General features: G+C 34.7%; 1 protein-coding gene and 1 pseudogene across 1 annotated transcript; one reads left to right on the plus strand and one right to left on the minus strand.

The window, feature by feature from the left end:
* Positions 1–11,252: 11,252 nt before the first annotated feature.
* LOC125672668 (short-chain collagen C4-like) lies at positions 11,253–13,930 on the plus strand. Its single transcript, XM_048908869.2, has 3 exons — positions 11,253–11,724; positions 13,080–13,145; positions 13,433–13,930. The coding sequence occupies exons 1-3, from the start codon at positions 11,472–11,474 to the stop codon at positions 13,894–13,896; spliced, it is 783 nt and encodes a 260-aa protein (XP_048764826.2). The 5' UTR covers positions 11,253–11,471; the 3' UTR covers positions 13,897–13,930.
* An 819-nt stretch (positions 13,931–14,749) lies between these two features.
* LOC125672673 (fibrinogen C domain-containing protein 1-like) lies at positions 14,750–16,623 on the minus strand (annotated as a pseudogene).
* Positions 16,624–23,520: the final 6,897 nt, after the last annotated feature.

Raw genomic sequence — 23,520 nt, forward strand, 5'->3', positions numbered from 1 at the left:
AATGCTGAACAAGACTCGTCACTTTACTTAAAAGTATTGCACGTTTATCATCGACGAATGTAGTTTCAAGAATGATATGAATAAAACAAGTCGACCGAGTGGGTCGCTTTTATGATGTTGTGTCACCAGTATGTGGTGCAACCGAATTACAAATAAGAATGATAGAATTTCATCTTTGGTTTAGAGGAAATAACTGTTTAATAAAGTGTTTTCTATTTATGTTGCTTTTATCTTTTTTTATTTAAAATAAACACTACCTATTTTCGATTGATTTATTTTGTTATCAAAAGTAATCACACAAATATATCGATTGTTATGCTTTTTAAACATTCATAGCTATCAATTTCATCAAAGGACTGATAACTGTGATACATTAAAATAAGTTGTAAAATATTCAGATCAGTGCAATGTGTGAAAGATTGTATCAATAATTAAATTACTGCTAGAATACATTATGTGGGGATAATTTTGACATTTTGGTTTTGTATTGAAAATGGGTTACAATTAGAAGAATTAGATGAGAAAAATGTTTTTGTTCGAGCTGACAAATCTTGTAAAATATTGTCATTGTATGGTTCAATATTACAACTGCATTGCCAACGAACTTGTTATTAAATCCACATTTGCAAATCCTACTTATGAGCCAACTTCCCTCTAAAGAGACATAATTCTTAAAAAGAAAATTCTTCATTTTAAAACACATTTTATATCCCAGTCAAAAGGACGAATGGATTTAAGTTACCGTACTTATACTGGATTCCTAAACTTCACAAATACCCTTACAGTCATTTATATATTGCTGGATCCAGTGGATGTTCTACCAATCCCCTATTGTTTCTCCTCACAAAAATATTCACTGCTTTGAAGTAGAAGCGTCGAACTCGTTGTGCCGCAACATATGCTAGAAGTGCTTAAATCAAATGCGATTCAGAATACAGGACTGGGCCAATATTATGTTCACTGATGAATCCAGATTTCATTTGGATAGCAGTGACGGCCGTTGTAGAGTGTATCGTCGCGTTGGGAAGCGGTACAATGACGCTTGTGTTGTGCAACGTCGATAATTCGGTGGAGGTAGCGTTATGCTGTGGGGTGGAAAAACAGCCCGTGGAAGGACCCCTCTACAAATTGTCAATGGAAAGCTCACCGGCGTACGCTACCGAGACGAAATTATTCAGCGCCATGTGATACCCTTCATATAGAGACAGCAAAATCACATCACTCTGCCGATAGACAACGTAAGACCACATGTTGCACGTGTAGTCAGGGACTTTTTGTTCAACAGAATGTCGATGTCTTGCCTTGGCCAGCTGTTTCCAACGATTTATGGCCGATCGAGCACATCTGGGATAAAATGGAACGACGTCTACGGCGCTTGCCAAATCAGCCCGTGACATTGGCTGATTTCAGCCAGACTTTAAGCAACATCTGGAACAACATCCCTCAAGCATTTCTGAACACTTTAGTGGTATCAATGAGGCGCCGTTGTCAAACATGCGTGAATGCAAATTGTGGTCACACGCGTTATTAACTTTGTTAATTCAAGTTCGAATACCAGTGTCTTTCGAGTGTGCTGAAATTGACGTTAGTCCACGTTAACATTAATGGATTATGAAATGTTGTAACGAATACATTTGTTAACAGTATTACAAAAAATAAAATTTGTTCATTGTTATTCTTTTTTTAATTATTTTTTCATATATTAAATAATGCAGTTTCTTTTTCCCGCTAGTATATGTACCAATATCTTTAATTGAAATACCCATGATGTATGGGTGTAATGCTGTCTGACTTGTTTCATACCGATTGTTAGGCCATTCTTGATATACTGATTTTGACTACGGACTACTCCTTTTACCTGATCAATATTTGAGGCCCAAGGCAGGTGTGACCTGTCAAATATGCATGCGAGTTATTTCAAATAAAGATATTTGAATTTCTTAAAGCTCAACCAAATTGCATTTCCTGACGATATGCTATTTCAGATTATGAAAGTAAATTTGGTCATTGATACCTCAAATTGCAAACGTCACAAAGATTAATGATCTATCATAAGAAAATCTGCTGTCTAGATATCCAGGTGAAGCAATCACTATAATGCTCCATGACAATTAATATAATGGTTATTATTTTTACAAAATTAATTTTGGAACATGAATATTATGTCCACTGTGATTTAACACTCAGTTACTACAACATTTCCTACAAATCAGTTGTCCTAAATCGGAAACTTGTATATCTCAAAAGACAGATGGGCTTCAGACCGCTAGAAGATTTAAATGATTATTTTCCTGTGTATCTTTACTCTTTACATAGTGCAATATACATTAGTATCTTGTAAATTGTCTTTCTGAATCTTCATTTTGCAGTATGCATCATTTAAAACTATCTACTGAATGCTGATATACGTTGAGGAAGGACGCAGTTGTTAATGAGACTTGGAATTTCCAAAATATAGGATTTTTATTTGTTTTGATTCACGGAAATAAATGTAACAAACATCGTGGCATGGTCCATTCAGAGAGTTCTGTTGTGAATTTAACAGATAGATAGTAGATATGGAACTGCGTCATTGTCATATTCTTCCAGGTAAGATTCAAATAGCGTATTATAAAATTAATTCCAATACACATGGAGGCCAATATGAAGACATACACACACAAATAGTAAATTTGCAGTCCCCATCCTCCGAAATCATGATATTTCACAGGCTCCTAACATTAGATTAAAATCTGTAATTCAACACATATATAACACATATTTGGTTATATAATCCTAAATTATGAAAGCAATCGTGAAGGTTTTATTTCTAAATAAAAAAACAAAAAAACAAAAAACACCCTCACATTTTGTTGCTGAAGGAACAATTTATATACCTTTTTTTATTGGTATATTAGATGGTCTGATGGTAAGTGAGTAAATAAAACTATACCGCTATTGTCCGAATCATTTACCTGGTAATCATCAAACTTCATAGAAAAAATGTCATAAGTAGCATATGACCCCTACTTATTTCAGCTCAAAGGATCAAAGGTCTCTACAGAGTTATTTTTACTATGGATTACTCCATTTACCTGATCAAGATAGATGAATTACTGCGGGAATGATCAGGCAATAGGATATGCTGCGTACTATTTCTAGAAACCTGATCCCACCCCTGGTGTGTCAAGTGGTCCGTGTCTGTGCTACTCTTAATTTTTTATTCTTTATGGGGGCTTAAAATTGCTCCTTGTTCGTTATCTTCACGTTATTTTCTTAATTCAAGGGAGCGGGCGGGTATGTGTTCTTTTACTATATTACTGATATCAGACCTTTGAAACTTACATTCTTTTTATTCTCTACTTCTATTCAAAATAGTGGAGGGGGCACTCATATTTTTGATTTACATTACAAATAACAAATACGGACCTTTATCTAACAAATGAGGGATTGTCCCCTTATTCTAAGTGCTTGGTAATGTTTCACTTTTAGTGGAATTTGTATCGATACCTCACATCTGTGGATTACCTTTGAAATCCTCAATAGTAGGTTAACAATGATTCATGTTGATTAATAAGCAGCATGAACCATGTGTGTGTCTTTATTTTATTACATTATATAGCGATACATTATAACTTGTAGCACAATGTATGTGTGCTTATATTTGTATTTGCTGGATATATATTTTAGTGTATTTGTCGGAGAATAACGAAAGTTAAATTTTAGGGGGATTAAAATATGAACTATCTATGGATCCACAAATGCATAGAAGAAGTCCTAAACCATGAGTATATGATTGTATTAAATAAGGCGTACGATCAGATGTTGTCAAGTTTTAATATTTACATTTGCTAATGCTTATATGACAGTACTAATGCAATCGATGTTCAATTTCGTGTGACATGAATTTGGTCATGTGATCAGTTTGTTCTTGCGTATGAATACAATCACCGCTTCAAAAGTAAGTTCCTGTACTTTCACCGGACTTCTTGCTTATGCAATGCAGTGGGGGATTTATACCCCCCCCCTTCTCGCCACAAATTTAGATAATAGAAATAGTGTGAGTAAAATTCCAGATTGGCATCCAAAATAGCCGAGTATTTTCGCTAATACTTGACTTTCACACACCCCTTTCGTAAACCCTGGATCCGCCACTGCAATGACATCATAACAGAAACAAACGCAGCAGGATATTTATACATAGTTTATTTTGTAAACAAACAAGAATTTCATCAATTTATAAAAGAGAAACATTAAACATACCGTTCTGTTGTTTCATTTTATACAGTTTTAAATACCGCCTGCAACTTCTGCATGACGAATTTATAAAATAAAGTTCTATGAAATTGGAAGCGAAAAAGTGTAGGCAGAGTTATAAGCATATTTACTTTATGATGATAAGTTAACCTGTTGTTTCCTGGCAACTTCCAGCACGGCTATGACTCGGCATGATCATAAGCGAGGCTGGTTTCGAGGCTCGAAAAATGTATATGTTCATGTCAGCGTACCGGTGCGAGTTTTCATTAAAATCTTAGAACAGAAATCTCTCATGTGAACAAACACTCCGTCAGTTCGTTTTGATGTTCTTTTACACACACTGAAGGTAAATAAAAGACGCAACCTACCTGTACTTTGTCTAAATCTGTCCTACTGTCTCGAATATTCTCCTGCATAACTACAACCGCGAGTCCTAACGATCAACATGCCGTTTTTTCTTTCCAAAAACTTAACTAAGAGCTTAACGTTAACTCGACCCATCATATCCACAATCAATTATCTCAGATCCTTTGAATTTCTGTCGAAATCTGTGTTCAACAATTGCGTTTTCAACTAAGTAAGCTAGACCGACGCCAGTTTCTCCATCGCTGATCGCGACCAAATCATATTACGGATGTAGCTACTCCGCTCTTCTTGTCGTCATTTCAGTTAACTTTACGCTCTAAATTACCTTTATTTTACACGTTTCGTCTTTTTTAAAAACATTTTCAATTAAATATCTATATCTTATATTCCCTTTGATATTGTTCCTAGTTTTTTATTCGATAAAACTCTAACAAACTATATTTTGTGTTCTATGATCGTTATTTTGGTCATCTGCTACATAATCATGGAAGCTCGATAAGAACACAAATCAAAATATAAAATATAAATATAAGAAATAAAATATCATTTTTGAGTGTTATTGGGATATGACATGAAATTGGTACGTGATCAGATCTACTATAACGCCCGAAGAGCGTTATAGGATTTGGTCACGTGACCAAATTCATATCATATCCCAACAACATTCAAAAATGATATTTTATTTCTTAAGAGAACACATTTGTAGCAATTGTTTTCGTTCATATCAGTAAATCAAATGCATATTCGTTTGAAACGATGAAAAAATATTCACATGAGCTGTTTATTTTTTATAGTTTGCAAATTGTGTATTTTCTTGACCATGGGAGTGTCATTGATCCGCAGCTCAGAGTCTACCGCGCAATTGTCAACTGTAGGAAAGTATAGGTAAGGTAAAGCCATGTTGTTTTCACTTTCCATCCCTCGCCCACATTCAACTGAAACAAGTAAACATGTTTCCATTGTTGATTATAAAGAAAATGTTTTTTTTATTTTTACATTTCTTTTTAGTTTAAAATATTTAAAATGAAATAACAAATAAGACGCCATTGCATCGTAGTTGATAATTGCTTCCACACATTCACGCCTCGATGATGTTTGTTTCTGTGTTAAAGTTAAAGCAATATAAGCTGTAACTCATTGTAACTAAATTGAAAAATAAAAGAACAAATATTTAACATATTTGTCATTGAAATTATACATGTATAACTGGGTAGAATTAGAGTGAATCTGAAGCAATAAACCCGTCAAATCAGCGGAAAAATTTGATTAATGAATTATGGTAATGCATTGGCCTCGGATTTCACCAATTCAGAAAAAAACAAAGGAGAGGCACTGAGGAAGTGTCAGTATTCTACGCAAATTGATATGCAATTCTATTGAAATTCACTTTCAAAATTTCATTTGCGTAATTATTACATTTTTTTTTTTTACACTTATAGCACTTCTTGACATTCATGAAACGATGTAATATTTCAAAACAAAACGCTTACTGTAAGTATGCTCTCAAATATTTAGTTTGATTTTCCTGAATTTTTCTAACGATCGTGGGAATTGTATTAGTTATACCGATAGATGTTAATCGATGCATAATTGGATAGATGAAAAACTACCGCCAGTCACAGCTTATATTGCTTTAAGCAAAATAATCCAAATCCATAGACAAGATCAGAAAATCAAATTATTGACTTTAAAATCGAATTATTCGTTTACTTCCATATTTGTAGGATTCAATATTGCCAGAAATTGAACTTCTTAGAAGAGAATGATGGCTGTGGTGGCCTTTATAGTATGTATAACGATTATATTAATACGTTCTATTTTTTAAATCTAATTTTGAAGATCACCAGAAACTTCATAGGAAATATGTTTTTTAAGCAGATTCGTTAAACGTAGCTCATTTAGTATACAGGTTTTCTTGTTTCAGACTTATAGTGGATTAGGCTTTGAACGCGACGCGGATTACGTACCCTTTTTTCTGCTGAATAATTAGGCCTACTTAAATACGTAAATATATTTACCTACCTACTGATAAAAGAAGTAACAAATAAAAGTGTGGTTTCAATCAAAATGAACACAGCATTAACCCACATACCAAAGTGCTAATGCGTTACGGTTATGTAGAAATAAGCTGAAAATAAATTTATGTCAGTAGCGTGATTTGCTTGGAAAATCAAAATGTATTTAATCTAACGATATATAATTCCAGGTAATGAATCCAGAATCATGGAGACCTGCCGAAAGGAAAATTACAGTAACAGTTGTAACATTTATACCAGCCCAGAAGATGACAGTATATTCTTTTGTATGAAAACTGAAGGAAGTTCACAATGCATTAACATTCACTGTAATTCAACATTTAGAAGGCAAGCGGATTACAATGAGGTCGAAAGATTGTATACCGACACATTAAGCCAATCTTGTGTGTATAAGTATACAACGATAGAACCCAAAGATTGCGTCAACAAATCCAGTGATGAAGGTGACACTGTTTTTTGTTATTTTGGCATACCTATATAGTAACTCGATAACTGCCATGTTAAATAGATAATAACGATAACAGTTTTTTGAAAGATAGATTAATATACAGATCATTAGAGAAAATTAAACATTATGAATATCACTGACAGGTTCTCGGCATCAGGATATATATATATATATATATATATATATATATATATATATATATATATATATATATATAATGTATGTATGCATGCATGTGTGTGTGTGAATATAAGTATGTAAAATGTATGTATGTGTATATATATTTATCTATCTATCTATCTATCTATCTATCTATCGAGAGAGAGAGAGAGAGAGAGAGAGAGAGAGAGAGAGAGAGAGAGAGAGAGAGAGAGGGGGGGTGTTAACACGCTAAAAGAAGAAAAGAAGAATACGTCCACGTTTAAGTGGAAGTGGACTGCCGATGTTATTAACCGGATTAAATATTTCCAGCATACTTTACTATTTGAAAGATTGACCTCTAAAACACTGGTAACTTTTACAATAAATATATTTAAATGCATGTTTTAATTCTATTCTATTCTTAAATTGATCATTTCGAAATTAGAAATATTCTTTCAGAGAAGGTTCACGAAAACAAAAAACAAGTGCGAGTATACTCCTTTGAATCGATGCACTTCTGCAGAACGAACCTGGAATTTATATTTCTGCTATTGCAATTCGTTCATTTTTAATGAGACGGCGGTTATTCTGTTCAAGATGATAAACGTCTGGTGACAACTAACCATGATGACGTCAATTGAGTCCAATCTGGTTGACTAGGACCGCCACCTCTTATTTTATATATGTGTGACGCGCCATCCAAAAACTTCCCTTTGCTCTATTATGAGGTAACGTGAAAAGACTCGTCTAAATATTGTGATGTGATAGCGTGATTTTCGTCTGCCAAATGTTTCAGTAGAAACGCGCTTGGACAGCGATGATAAACATTAATGACAGAGTTAACATTATGTAGGAGTTTCAGGTAAGTTTTTGTCATATATTATCATAAATTATGTTTTAGATATTGAATAAACAATAAAAGACAGATCTATGAGCTATATAATAATGTTGATTGTCAGTTTTGTTCATACAAGGAAACTTCCAAGTTACATACATATTCAAAGTAAAACAATAGGAAATTTCGTCGTGTAATACTGTATAAATTATATAAAATATGCTATTTTCAAGTACTTTTTCCTAACACCTGTCTAAACTAACGAATAAATATCGAATCTTCAAATAATCCCGAGGAAGACGACTTTTTGATATGATCAAAAGAGGATACCAATGTGTAGAGATGTGTTTGAACAAGTTCTGCACACAAGACATTGTTAATCACATTTACTCAACTCGTGAATTAGAAAAATCTGAAAAAAGAAATAATGATCATGACTACTTTAAATGATTTCGGATTCGGTCAAAAGCTCAAGAATCCTCGTAAAAGAGTTAAGTACACGTATACTTTTCATGGTCAACAAATCTGTAGAGCTGCTTTTCGGATCGTTTATGATGTGAAAGAGCACACATTAGGTACAATCTAATTGAAATCAGACTTCTTAGATCCGCGCCGTATACTCTGCGTAAGTAAATCTGACATTACCCGATTAGGGGTCATGTTCAGATGAACTTTATGTCAGCCAATCAGCGCGTCGACTTTGAAATCGTCGGTGTTCACAATTCAAGGAAAATGGCTGCGATTGTTTGGTTTGAAAGAAAACATATCGCAGCCCGATGCGACGTCACAGTGCACCGTTTACGTCGACTGGCGTTATATTCCTTAAGTAAACCATCTTGAAAACTATTCAAATCGTACCCATCCCTATTCATACATAAATCGGAATTCACAATTAATCTAATTTGGGTGTATTTCATATCGCACGCTTTGTTGTTTGTATAAAGAGAATAGTTTAGGCATTATTGCGAAAGTTTAAAATTGGTTATGCGAGAATATATAATTTTACAGTTTTAAATAAACTTCGTGGGAGAGAGATTGCAGGAATTTGTTTACGAATTGCCAGGAACCGCCTAAATAGCCATCAGTGTCTGTATGGCGCTGTCTGACTGGCTGATAGTTCTCATGAATATTCCAAACGAAAGGTAATGCGAACATGACCCCCTATGGGGTTATATCTGATCCTATGTTAGCGATTATCAGATCCTATGTTAGTGTATTCTCTGATCTGATTTTAATTAGATTGACATTAGATAATCTCAAGAAGCATGTCCAAACACATGGGGTGACTCCACGAATTCGAGGCAAGAGAGGTAAAAAGACACCAAATGCGTTTAAGTTTGACGATATTCGGAATACAGTCCAATACCTTCAAAGCTATGTCACTCAAAACAGTATTCCACAACCAGTGAGACCTAGGAGTTGTGGTCCAGATCCTCCCATTTTCCTACCGTGTTCAGACACAAAAGATGTAATTCACAAACACTATACAGAATATTGCAGAATGATCAGATTACGCACATTAGGTCTTTTGTCATTTAAGGATGTGTGGAGATGCAACCCTAAAAAAATCAGCACCTCAAGGACAGATGCATATAGTGTGTGTGAAACGAAATCCGATAAGCTGTTGGTGATGCAGAAACACTAGAGGCCATGGTTAAGTTTCAAGACCATCTCCAGATAGCAGCTTAAGAGAAACAGACTTTTCAACAGGCTGTAACAGATTCCATCACGGAGCTTCAAGACGCTAGAAGAGGATATGGACCTACTGAACCATGCTCTAAGCCTTACATAAAAGTTATACTTTTGAATTCTCTCAGCAGATGTTTTTTTACCTCATCACTCTAGGCAAATGGGTCCACTCTACTTTCTCGTTCCTCGCAAAGTTCAGCTATTTGAAGTAAGACTAGACAGAATCCCAATACAGTACAATTGCCTTGTCAATGAAAACGAAACAATAGGTATGTCACTATTACATACACGTGTATCACACAACTTGAAATCATATATTCTTCATTAAACCAAAGGAAGTATTTTACGTTTAGGTTAAAGGGGAAAATGGATAAAACACGCATGGTCCAAATGCTGTGGTCTCCATGCTACATCATTGCCTGCATAACCTCGGATTGAGTAAAAAAAAAAAAACGTCTGTTGTCAATGCAAACAATTGTGCAGGTAATTTTTTACAAGCGTATTTGATCAAATGTTCTCTTCAAAGTGCACCAGTATTGCGGTTTATCATAAATTTATTTGTTTATATAAATAGCTCAAAATAAGAATCGATATGTCTTGGCGTACTTCTGCTGAAAAATTATCCCAGGTTTACATCAATAAATTACATAGATAATGCAGATTCCAGGATATGCAAGGTATGATACGAAATGTCCCCTACAAATTAAAATAAATCATCAAAGTTATGATAATTATGAGTTTTTAAGATTGTTTGCAATAATTATGAATTACAATAACTTTATATTTTAGATACTTAGTAGATCAAAATTTCGCACATATCAAACGTCTCTACAAAAGATGAATTCAACTCCTTAGAAGAATTGAGAAATGTTGTAAATAAATCCAGCTTCTCCAACAATGCAGTTTTATATGCTGAGGAAGATTCGTGGGAGTGGTCCGGTTGGTCCGGTTGGGCACAGTTCTTCTCTGAGAATTGTTTTTTATCCGTAAAGGGTTTACGTGTATTCCAAAGCTTTCGGTTCTGCTCAGTTCTGTATTGACTCTCGATGGAACAGCTTTTTCTATTGCCACATATTACACTCAATAATTTTAATATGTAGACGTTTTGTTTGTTGTCAGCTTTTGTAGTTTAGTTGTAGTTTCCTTTTCCGTTTAGTTTTCTTTTCTATGTAAATATTCTATCGTCCTGAGAAAGGGACAGGTTGTCCTGAAAATTTGACAATTCAATGTTGTTCGTGGCGTTGGTCATTTTAGTGTTTCCTATAATATCATTTTTCATTTGACCTCGTATCTGCTATCAGATCTATCAGATCCGACACTTTGGATGTTGAGTGTTGATAGATTATAGTGCTTAATATATATATATATATATATATATATATATATATATATATATATATATATATATATATATATATATATATATATATATATATATATATATATATATATATAAGCACTTAAGTTACAACAGCACCCGATACCTCAAAGTGTCGGATCCACAATATGGATACAAGGTCAAATACAAAAAAATTATGCAAAGCACTAAACTACGTTTGTAGATTAGTGTCCCAATTTGACAATCTGGTTGTTCCTATCGTTGGTCATTTTAGTGCTTTGTGTGTGTATATAAATATATTGTCATTAGTTCAACGATCAAATATGTTCCTATACTCTCGACGCCTAAGTGTGATAGATAAGAGAAAAACAGACCTGTAGAATGCTGACGTTCCAAATTTGTTGTATTACCATATTGATAGTGCATGTATTGAAAGCGGAGCAAAATGTTTCCCAGCAAAAGGATAGCCATGACTGTTCCCATGAGGAGTTGCACCGCAGTGACCCTCTGTTATTAAACGACCCCTCCCTGTATGATCGGAGACTGCAACAGCTGGAGAGTCAAGTACAGAGCTTGACCAGCAAACTCCACCTAGCGGAGACAACAATCAGTCAGCTCTCTCAATCCAACAAAGGTATTCTATCTAAGATAGGGGGTGGTCCCCATGCAGCTTCCTACAATATCAGTTTGAAGTACTTACGAGAACTGTTCGATCATATGGGAGTATTTACCCTAAATTTAATATCCTTTCACTTACGGTCAGAAACAGGTTCATTTTATGCAACACAGAACTGGCCCATTACAATTACTTCAAATATATGGCTATGGTTATATTAAAGCATCGCCATTAAAGAATGAAAAAAAATGCACCCCATCCCTCAAAATTGAAGCTTACATTTTACGACAGGAATAAATTTAAATGTTAAATGTTTGAAACAACTTAATAATTCTTTCAAGAAGTCCATTGACAATACAAGTTAAAATCATTTAGTCCCATGCCATTTGTCTTAACTTGTATCATTAATAAGAAACGGACCAAATAACTTTAACATGCATTGTGAACGGATTTTTGTGTGTCAACGGTGGATAAAATGATCGCAACGTGTTGAGATTGATCACTGTCCATTATTTTCACCTTTCCTGTTCCTTGACGAGTCCCCTTCCTGCCATGGTCGCGTCCTATTAACATAGGTAGTGATTGCTAATTCTCGAAACAGTCAGCATTTACAAGGGAGAACCGCGGGTCCGTAGGCTATTACCTTAAAAACGGAGTCCCGATTTTGCGACAAGAGTTTGTATTTTTAGATAACTCATTACATCGTGATTTATTCTTTTGATATACTAGATTAGGATATAAATTTTTCTTGAAATTATTTCTATCGATTTATTTTTGAAAGTCATGTGTTTGATACAAAATAATTTTATGTACCCATATGTATTTCTAAGATTACGTTTGAAATCATCATTTTACAAATTCTAATGTCGTTATATCAGTCTAATTTATCATTACAACTGGTCACTGGGTCAAACACTGTATGATGTGTTTTGAATCAATTGTTTGACCGTTCATAACGCATTGATGAAATTGCGGATTACCCCATTTACACGATCAAAATATAGTACTCACGACGGGCGTGAAAATTAGGCAGAAAATGTCTACTCCTCACATGAACATGTACCCACCTCTGGTATGTCAAGGGGTACGTGTCTGTCCTACTAGTATTTATATTTTTATCGAAGTTATGAGATTGATCACTGTTCCTTCATACCATCGTATGTTTCATTATGAAATCATTTCATACTGATTTGAGAAACGCTTTCAAGGTGCAGTAAGCCACATTAAAGAACTCTCACTTATACGGACCTGAACGCTAGGCATATGTCTAAATTTGAAATACTTCTCCTACAGCCGGTGATGATTCAACAGAGAAACAAAAACAAATATTAACATGCAACAGAACTAATTCATTAATCGCTCTGTTTTTCTAGGTCAAATGACATATGTGAGATGGGGGACTCACGGGTGCAAAGCCAATGCCACCTTGGTATATTCAGGTGAGTGGATAACAGCAGTATGTGAAATGAACTGCAAAGAGAAGAGTCAATCAGAATAAGACATTCTGACCCTCCGTCACCTGGGAAAATCACTTCCTTTCATGATCTGGTAGAACCGTGAAAAATAAGAGGAACTAACTGTGCCGAAATTCGCATCAATTCATCTAGCATGTGTTTTTTCTTATACCAACGCATTATTTGAGAGCAAAATGTTTTATGATCCAGCTATACATCTAGAAGAGAATATATCTAAATCGCGATAGAATTGTACTTTTATCATTGGTCAGGTCAAATTGGTGGATCCGCCTATTCTCAGACAGGAAACGGGGCTAATCCTCTCTGCATGGTGCATGAAGTCCTTTGGGGTACCTATCAACCGAACAAAAACATGGCAGAGATTTGGGACGCAGAGTATCAGGATGATTTTTGGGGTCCCGGGACATTGGATCAAGACGTTCCTTGTGCCGTGTGCTCGCCAAAACAGGGAACTAGTGTGTTAATGATCCCGGGACGAAATCGATGTGTTTCTGGTTGGACTGAACAATACCACGGCTATCTTTCTGTTAATCTCGTAGGTCATCCTCAAGCTACCACATATGTGTGTGTTGATGAAAATGTTGAATTGATAGATGCAGGCGCAAATGATGTGAATGGTTTCCTAATGTATGGCGTGCGCGGGCACTGCGGAAGTTTAAAATGCCCGCCATACATAGAAGGGAAGCCAATAACTTGTGTTGTCTGTTCTATTTGACACTGAATGAAATATACTATGGTTATATTTTGTAGATGCTTTTTGTGATATTTTGTGATATCATACTACCTACTTTCGTCTCATTACTGCAGATGACGAATGTAAATGAATTTAATAACCAAAACAAACTTATTATATGTATAGTGTAGGGAACTTTCACATCCGTATGATAAGGCGAATTTAACATAACGTTATTACTATCATTATCATCACAAATAATACAGTGTTAAGAGTAGATCAAACACCGACACATGGGCATACAAGAGGTTAAATCAGGTGTCCCCTTGTTGACCGTGATTCCTATATCTTGATCGAGTTAACAGAGTAATCCATAGTAAAATGAAGTGTGTAAATAACAGATTGGGAGTGAAACAATACAGAACTAGCTAGCCTCAAACTCAGTATGTACATAACGGTTTAATAATTATTATGAAAGACGCCATTTATTTCTATCCCTTTGATATAAAATATTAACACAGTCTAGGACGAAGCTCTAATGGTTCATGACCTCATTATACATGTGGTGTGGAACAACAAGCAAAGGCATACATAAGGCCAGATCAGACATGAAATCAATAGATATATGTGAATTGTTTTATAAAAGATAATAGGAGTTTATATACCTTTAACACTTTAAAACATAGCCAAGAATCTGCAGGAAAAGCAACTTTATGTATCTTCGACTTTATGACACCACACTAAATCACAATAGATTTATTGTAGATAAGGTGATATTCATATAAATAAATAGCACTGTGAGGCTAATCTTCTTCAATATCCTAGTTCCTAGTTGTTATTCGTATTCATATAATATACTATATACGATATGGGTATTATAAGGGTGCAAATCAAAAGCAGTTCAATATTTTATTTGATACGGGAGTGAACGCTTTTCTCGTCTCATTTTTTACAATCTCCTGATTTTCATCTCGACGGATTTTAGTGAGTAGTTGTATCCATGCCATGTCCTCCACTCAATCCCATCAGCAAATGTCGAGTGAGACCCACGTAGGTACATTCCATTCAAATTAGAGTCATGACAGTTTTCATACCACCAGCCACCTTTAAATCTTGCCGCACAAGTATTTGAATCGTGGTCTTTGGTGTAGAACTGCGCACCATTTTGTCGTATCATCGAATCACCTAAAATAGAAAGTTAATTAGCGCACACAAGCGTTTCAATAGTAAACACATGTAATTATTTTTGAAACAGCAAATTGTCAGCTTTGAAATGTCAAAGTTATGAAATATGAGACCTGCTGTTCCTTGATAATCCTCGATCGTCAGTTTGTATTTACTGCCTTCGTCCCCAATAGAGAAACGATTGTAAACGGCGTAACGACTTTGTCCAGCAAAGTCAGTCATGTCTATGCGAAGTTCATAAAATCCCTGGCTAACGATTTCATAAATTCGATGATTTCCTGAAACATCAACCAGCAACACCGAATTTTGTTTTGGAAAGTTAGAGAAAACAATGGAAAACAATTCAGAAACCTCGCATTACTGTACCTACAACAGAAATTATATATAAAATTATTATCATCCTCCATCCATAGAATTCCTGTAATTTAATGATCTGGTAGCTTTATAGAATTATTTACATAGCCAGAATTCGTTGGACTTGTTTCCGAATCCGTATTTATAGTCAATCCAATTCCTGAAGAAATCCTCCGAACCATCACCTCTCCTCTGGATAACCTACTTTGACATTAAACAATTAGTCAATTAACCCGTGATGAAATTGAGAGTTCGGGAGAAAAAAAAGCATTATTTGACGACCTGAAATGTACATCACAATAAAGTTTGCATACAGTAGCAACTTTGAGAGTTAGTAGACAGCCATTGCAATAATTAGCAAAGGTGAAGATAACGAACATTGATCAAAGTCATAATCAAAACAATACTTCAGACATGGTTTGCTCAACTATTTCATTAAGTCTTAATTCAAGGTAAACGTATCTTCTAAAATATTTGTACAGTTGTACAATCTAACTAATGTTTTTGTTGGTTCAGAAGTAGACACATAATGTGCTTAGTTACATTGAATACAAATACTCACTGTCCATCCGCCTCCGTCCGTCACTTGATTGCAGAAAACGTCCAGTCTTCCGCTCTTTTGTGGGTATATTGTGTACAGCTTATTCTCTCGTAACCCTTCCCACAGGTAATCTTGGCAGTCACGGGGAATGGAAAACACTAAATGCGAATTAATTAAATGAAAGTACTACTGTACTCAACATCAGATCTCCATTGTTCTAGATGTTGATAGATCCAACTGATTTCTTATATTTGAATTTCAATAAAAAAAAAAACTGTTCACGTGTTCTACTTGTCATAGATTCGTTTACTTGTGATATAGTCATTTACTTGTCACGGATTTATTTACTTGTCATGCTTTTGGACAACTTCATCACCCCGACCCCATCTACAACAATAGTGTGTGCGTGTTTTCAGTATTGAATACACATCTACATGGACGTACCTGGAGCAAATGTTGGGCGTGTTGTCACTGGGCGTGTGTCTAAGAGGAGTCCTGCGACATGGAAGGGAATAAAGATGACCAAACACAGAGATGTCTTCAATATAGGTGTTACCATTTTGCCATTCGAAACACAGGTCTTCGAAAATTGTTTTCTTCACAGGACTGAATGATTTATCGCTTTATCTATGTATGTCATCGTGAAAGGTATATACAAATAGATCAATGTTCTCTTACTGAACCGATTAAACTAGAGGTCATTTTGAAATAAGAATTTACACAGGATTTGAAGAAACTTATAAATTGTTACTTGAGCAAGTTATGCTAATCAGCATATTTCACTTTGATATTACCAAGCTACACGTGTAACATGTAAGGACATATTGAAATAATCGACAATCTTAATCATGACTTCTACAAAACAAGGCCTGTAAGATATAGTTCTAAACAACTCGAATTATCGTATCATACGAAATATCAATTACATGTATGCCATTCTTTACACTTACCATCTTAGTGTGAATCAATGTATTAAATATACGCCAAGTGACAGGAATAAATACAAGCTCCTCCTCAGTATTTCACAGCGACAATTACATGTCACCTAACAGTTAAATAAACGGGCTGCGATAACCAGGATTCATGGCATTGCTGTATTGATATAGCTACATCGTCTAATGGTGGAATTTATTAGAATATCATGACGGCGGACTGACACTCAATCAAATAATTCATCTATGGAATTTTATAACCATTGTGTATTACTTGATGATGTGCTTTACTAAATGGTGTGTCTAAAAATTCATTTGTTTAAATTTGACGTATTTCACGACATTCAGTTCTTCATATATTACATAAAACATTCAGTTCCGTGTGGATCCGGTTTAGAATAGGTCCTCAGTACCTCATGCTTGTTGTAAGAGGCGACTAACCGAGGACCCGTGTCACAGCGAGTGTCTCCCTGCTCAAAAACTACAAGTGCAAAGCATGGGAGCTAAATTTTGAGCCCTTTACTGGCAATTCTGACGTCACAATATGAATGAAACATTCTCGAGAGGAACGTTAATTAATCCTGTACAACCAATTAACATAGAACCAATCAACCTAAAAAATTCCAATGTTAATCACAGGATGATTCATTCCAATAACATATAAATCCCACACATTGGGTTTGGAGTTGAGAAGGGGGAAACGATTACACGATCGAATTATTTAACCAACCTATGCTGAGTAGTCTTTCTTCCTTCACTAGTGTGGCATACACCGATTAGACCACCATACCCATACAGCACAATCACTATCAATATGTTTTATCTTGCTATTCCATCATATGTACATGTAAGTTGTCAGTCCCGAGTTATCAACTGTATTTTAGGAGAATATTTGATATGTATATGCATAAAATAAATACACTCTATTGATTCTGTGGACAACTATGTTTTTGATTTTATATGAGCTGGTGTGATAAAATATGTTTGTCACGATAATCTGTAACACTATACAGGGTTTGGAGAGTTTGTATTATCTTGTAGCACAGGAAATGTTAGACAAGTATTTCGAAGATTAGAAAACAGGATTACGCAATTTGTCTAAGAATTAATTTTCTGATTGTCATTTTATACACACATCTCCATCTTGACGTTGATCCTGCGAACTGAACATGTGTGAGGTGAATCCGTGGTTGGGTATTAATGGTGTGCATTCTTGTGCCTAAATATAAAAAATATCAGGTTTTCAAATCATCATATTTAGATTAATTATCTAGATGTATTCTAAGGTAATTATACAGGTTATATATCTTATAATATATCTACATTCAGTGTTTTTAATTTTATCATTTTAAAACAAGAAATGAAATAGTATACCATAGTAAGCAATTTCAGGAAGGGAACTGCTTTGTTTGTGGAAGATTATGCTAATTAAAAGTCTGGAAAAAAAACACATCACATTTTATGCAAATTGCCTTTATTTACCCTTCCTGTTCCAGCACAGGTCAAGGGTCCTACTTAATCGCCACTTAGCCAAATTATGATTTATAGGAAATATTTTTTGTTTTCAAAACATCGGTAAATGTCTATACTAATATGTACATACCAAGGAAAATATAATCCTCAACAGTTTCAATATATATTTCTAATCCGTCATTATGCTCAGTGGCTAGGAAGTTAGAACACGTTTGACGTTGGTCGAAATTCAAATTCAAGATATTACAATGACTGATATAAAAACAAATTTATAACAGTATTTAAACTGACGAGACCGGAGACCATATCAACTACAATGTGCATTTGTGGGTTATTGTCAAACATAAATTTTACCGAGATCTAAAAAATAAAAATCAGTTAGAGATATATGGCTCACGACATATGTGACCGGTCGACAGCGGGTGCTTACTCCTCGTAGGCACCTGATCCCACCTCTGGTATATTCAGGGGTCAGTGTTTGACAAGCTCTATTTTGCATTGCTTATAGGAGTTATAAGATTGATCATCGTTCATTATCTTCACCTCAAACTACAAGCTGTCATTACTTTCAAATCAGTGACAAATTGTCATAATTGACTCAACAATCAATTTAAACTAAATTGTTTTCTGAAAAATTATTCTATTTTTTTTAAAATTGAAACCAATTAGAGTTATGGAGTGCCAGAATGTGCAAGTGATATTAAATCTAACAATGTTCTCTTAGATGATAGGTCACAGTTCACATTTTATATATGATTTAAATTTTTGGAATTATCTCCTATCTTTGTTTTTTTATCAATAACCCTTTGCAAATGTCAATGTTTTATCTGTATTGACGTCATGGCTTATCACAATGTCATGAGATATGAAGAACATATGCATGATAAATGATACACAGATTAATGCAGTTCAAGAGTTTGTAAATGTTATTAGTATTTTTGAGATAAAGTTTTGTGTGTAGAGAAATAATTCTTAGTAAATCAAACGTATCTATATGTATCTCCCGCTTGCAAAGAAACGGTATGTAGTCAAGATCACCCGTGTATCACACATTATGCGCGAACTGTACGTGGCATTGTGAGGTGGAAACGCCTACACCTGATATTAAAAAAGAGAAACATATAATATACCTAAACCAGGGTCATTTTGCGAAGTTTTCACTTTTAAAAATCCATTTTTGGTTGAGCGATACCTTTGTGAATACCCACTTTGAGTGTGTCTGATGGAAGTATTTGTACATTATAGTCCCCTCTAACACAATTACATGTATGATGTAGTAATGGATAAGAATATGCTTCGAGATACAAGTCTCATTGCGAGGATTCCTCAAGGAAATTTTAGTAAGATTTCAAAACTACATGAATGAAAGAGGCATTGGACAAAACTAGGACCTTGTTGAGTTTTGTGGTTCTCGATCGACAGGGCTGCATTTCGGTAGTTTCTGGCTTTTGTGCTTTCGGAGCAAAATTACACATGCATTATCTTGATGTTACCTGTTTCCAAACGTGCATCACTAGCCATTCCGATATGTTTAGAATGTTCGTTATTAGTTCATTAAATTTTGAAATGTAGGACGTTTTTGAATTTCTTTTTCATATTACAAACAATATACCTGACATATCACTGATTAACATTTGAAATTCATTTTCGTAGTAGTATTGAAGTACCATGGGGACCCGGGTCAAAATAGGTCCTCAGTACCCCCATGCTTGTCGTAATAGGCGACTAAATGGGATGATCCTTCAGACGAGAGCGCAAAAACTAATGGTCATTAGTGAAAAGCATAAGCCTTGCAGTCTTTCATCGACAATGGTGATGGCTCCGTATGAGTAAAATATTCTCAATAATCAACCAATCAATCAATATTAGCATTGTATATGTTTTCATCCAGTTACAGTTAGTTAATAATGTTTGTTCTAAAACTCTCCTGAGATGATATAAACTTGATTATTAGTAGCGTAGCTAAATCAAGAACTAAACCATGTAATCTAATGAATAAGTACACTGACTCCCATTTTCTTTTCTATATTATGAAAGATGATAACGAACAGTGCTCAGTCTATATATCCTATAAGAAATACAAAACAGAGGGATGGGTAAACACTGACCCCCTGTATATACCAGAGGTTGGAGCAGGTACATATAAGGAGTAAAGCATCCCCTACCCGCCGGTTACACTCGCCGTGATCCCTATATCATTTAATAACTTTTGAAGTGATGACTTATCAACGATGCTGATTGGTTGAACAATTCGTTTGATTTCTCTGTCAACATTTCGTTCGGAGTTCATCTGCACTAAGCACGCGGGACTACTTTTCTCTGGAATGCGTCTTCCCCATTCTAATTTTAGCGCTATTTATAGAACGGGATTTTCCACACAAGCATTTATATAACGACATGCATTCGTTTGATGCATGCATGCATCAAACGAAAAATTGGACGGAAAACTTTTCACCAATGCGCTACGCACATTGATGAAGTTTTCCGTCCAATGGTTCGCTTGATACATGCATCAAACAAAGCAATATAAATTTCATTTCTTAAATCCTGAGTGCAACACAAGACTTGACTTCTAATGGCTGCCTCATGACATCCTACAGTGTCATCTTTTTTTCTCTTTTTTGAGTGATATATATGATCTGCAATTAATTAATGCGTTACGTCACAATATGGCAAATGAAATGATGCAACGACACCCAACTTCAATATTTAAATTATATTTTGTTTTAGCACTAGTTTAGCGAGGCGTGATAAAAACATTAATCAGGGTTTGATAGGAAATTACCACATTGTGACATGCTCCATAACACCAATTTTACAGCATTGAATTACGAAAAATTTGAAATTAGTCATCATATGTTTCAGGTTTTTTTTTTCAAATATCAAATTATTCAGAATTATTGTTAAAAAAATATCTGCTAAGTTTGGTACCTATAGGACGTCAACTATGACAAAAGTATATGTGTGTTTGAATGACACTCGTAATAACGTCATATATACATATAGGCACCTGATCCCACCTCTGGTGTGTCCAGGAGTCCGTGTTTGCCCAACTATCTATTTTGTATTGCTTGTAGGAGTTATGAGATTGATCACTGTTCGTTATCTTCACCTTGCATACATACATATGCCATTGTTTTTTTCTTTCAAATTCCACTGACGAGCTGTAAAGCAAACTTGTGTTGGATTAAACGTGAAATCTTCAACTGATTTTTTTTTTCAATATGTATACATACATAACTCAAAACTCTACACATATCAGTTAGTCATCTAATTAGTTCAATATATCAGGATGTAATTCAAGTGTATGATAATAAAAATATCATGATAGGCGCATTTGATGCCTGAATTTATATATGATAACATCAAAACAATCTAGGATTATATAACCATCCATAAATCCATTTACAAATTTCCTTATCTAAATTTATTTTCCATCGTTTAAAATGTGTAGTACTTAACAAGATTTATATTTGTTCACAACGCTGTTACACGGGGCTGTTGAATGTTGAAGTTGACTTTTTTATTTATCATTTTGATTAACATTTTTCAAGGGGCCTCCGTAGCCGAGTGGTTAGAACGTTGCACTCAAAATCGCACAGCCTCTCACCTCTGCTCGGCGTGAGTTCGAATCCCGCCCGTGCCAGTAAGTGAGAAAGTTCCCCAATGTATTTGCGGAAGGTCGGTGGTCCCTTCCCAGGTACATTGTATCCAGGTTCTCTCTTCCTCCAATCAAAACTGAACGCCACCAGATAACTGAGAAAGTGTTGAGTGTGGCGGAAAACAGCAAAACAATCAATGAAACAAAACAATATTTTATTTTCAAAGGATGTAGTTCTTGAGAATGGACAGCTGATATACAATAATGAACAATACTCGTCACTTTACTACATTAACAGTATTGCATATCTGCCGCTGTACAATTATTAGCATCGATGTATGTAGTAGTTTCAATAATGGTATATATAAAAGATGTCAACCTAGTGAATTCCTTACATGATGTTCTGCCACCATTATGTGAGGCAACCGTATCACAAATATAAATTCATTATTGTAGAATTTCACCTTTGGTTTACTGGAAATAACTCTTCAATTAAGTGTTTTCTATATTTGTTACTTTTATCTTTTTTTTAAAAAAAATATGAACACTGCCCATTTTCTATTGATCTAGTTTGTTATCAAAAATAATCATACAAATCTACCGAGCATTATGTTTTTTTAAACATTCATAATTATCGCTTTTCATCAATGTACTGATGGCTGTGATGCATTAAATGAATGTGTTGTAAATTGTTCAGATCAGTGCAATGTGTGATAGATTGTATCTAGGATTAAATCACTACTAAAATACATTATGTGGATATACTTTTGACATTTTGGTTTCGTATTAAAATGGTTTAGAATTAGAAGAATTGGATGTAAAACTGATCCGGTACTAATTTTGATGTACCGGATGCGCATTTCGACAAATAATATCTCTTCAGTGATGTTCAAGCCGAAATTCGAAATAACAATAAACTTGTAAGAGCTAAAACGAAAATTAGAGTGCCAAAAACTGGTGCCAAATTCGTCCAAGGGTAAGAGCTCTGCAGGAGGGAGATAATCCTTAATTTTGAAATGAATTTCTAAATGTTATCCCAGCAATAAAATATACATCAGTATTTTTAAGCTAGTAACGAAATACTTAGCTACTGGGCTGTAGAGGCCTTCTAAGACTAACAGTCGACCAGCAGAGGCCTAGACCCAGGGGTCGTAATCTAAAATTTATACGGTACCAATTTCAATGCACCAGATGCGCATTTCGACAAATACTGTCTCTTCAGTGATGCTCAAGCCAAAATATTGGAGAATAGAAATAACAATAAACATGTAAGAGCTAAAATTAAAACTACAATGCCAAAAACTGGAGCCAAATTCGTCCAATGATAAGAGCTATGCATGAGGGAGAACATATCACATCTCATATCATTCCTCCACCAGAATTAAAGTTTCATGTTCAAATACAATGTAGAATAGGAGTGGTGTGTATTATTGAGTATACATTTACATCTTCCTCTACAGTTCGATTTAAATCTTTAATAACCAAATCGCCCAATTTTCGAACAAAATAATACTAAATCTGATTCTGAATAATTGTATTATAATTTTACGAAATCTTCAGATATTATAGTTAGAATTGAA

Source organism: Ostrea edulis, chromosome 7 (genome assembly GCF_947568905.1).
Source record: "Ostrea edulis chromosome 7, xbOstEdul1.1, whole genome shotgun sequence".
In the NCBI taxonomy this organism is placed as follows: domain Eukaryota; kingdom Metazoa; phylum Mollusca; class Bivalvia; order Ostreida; family Ostreidae; genus Ostrea; species Ostrea edulis.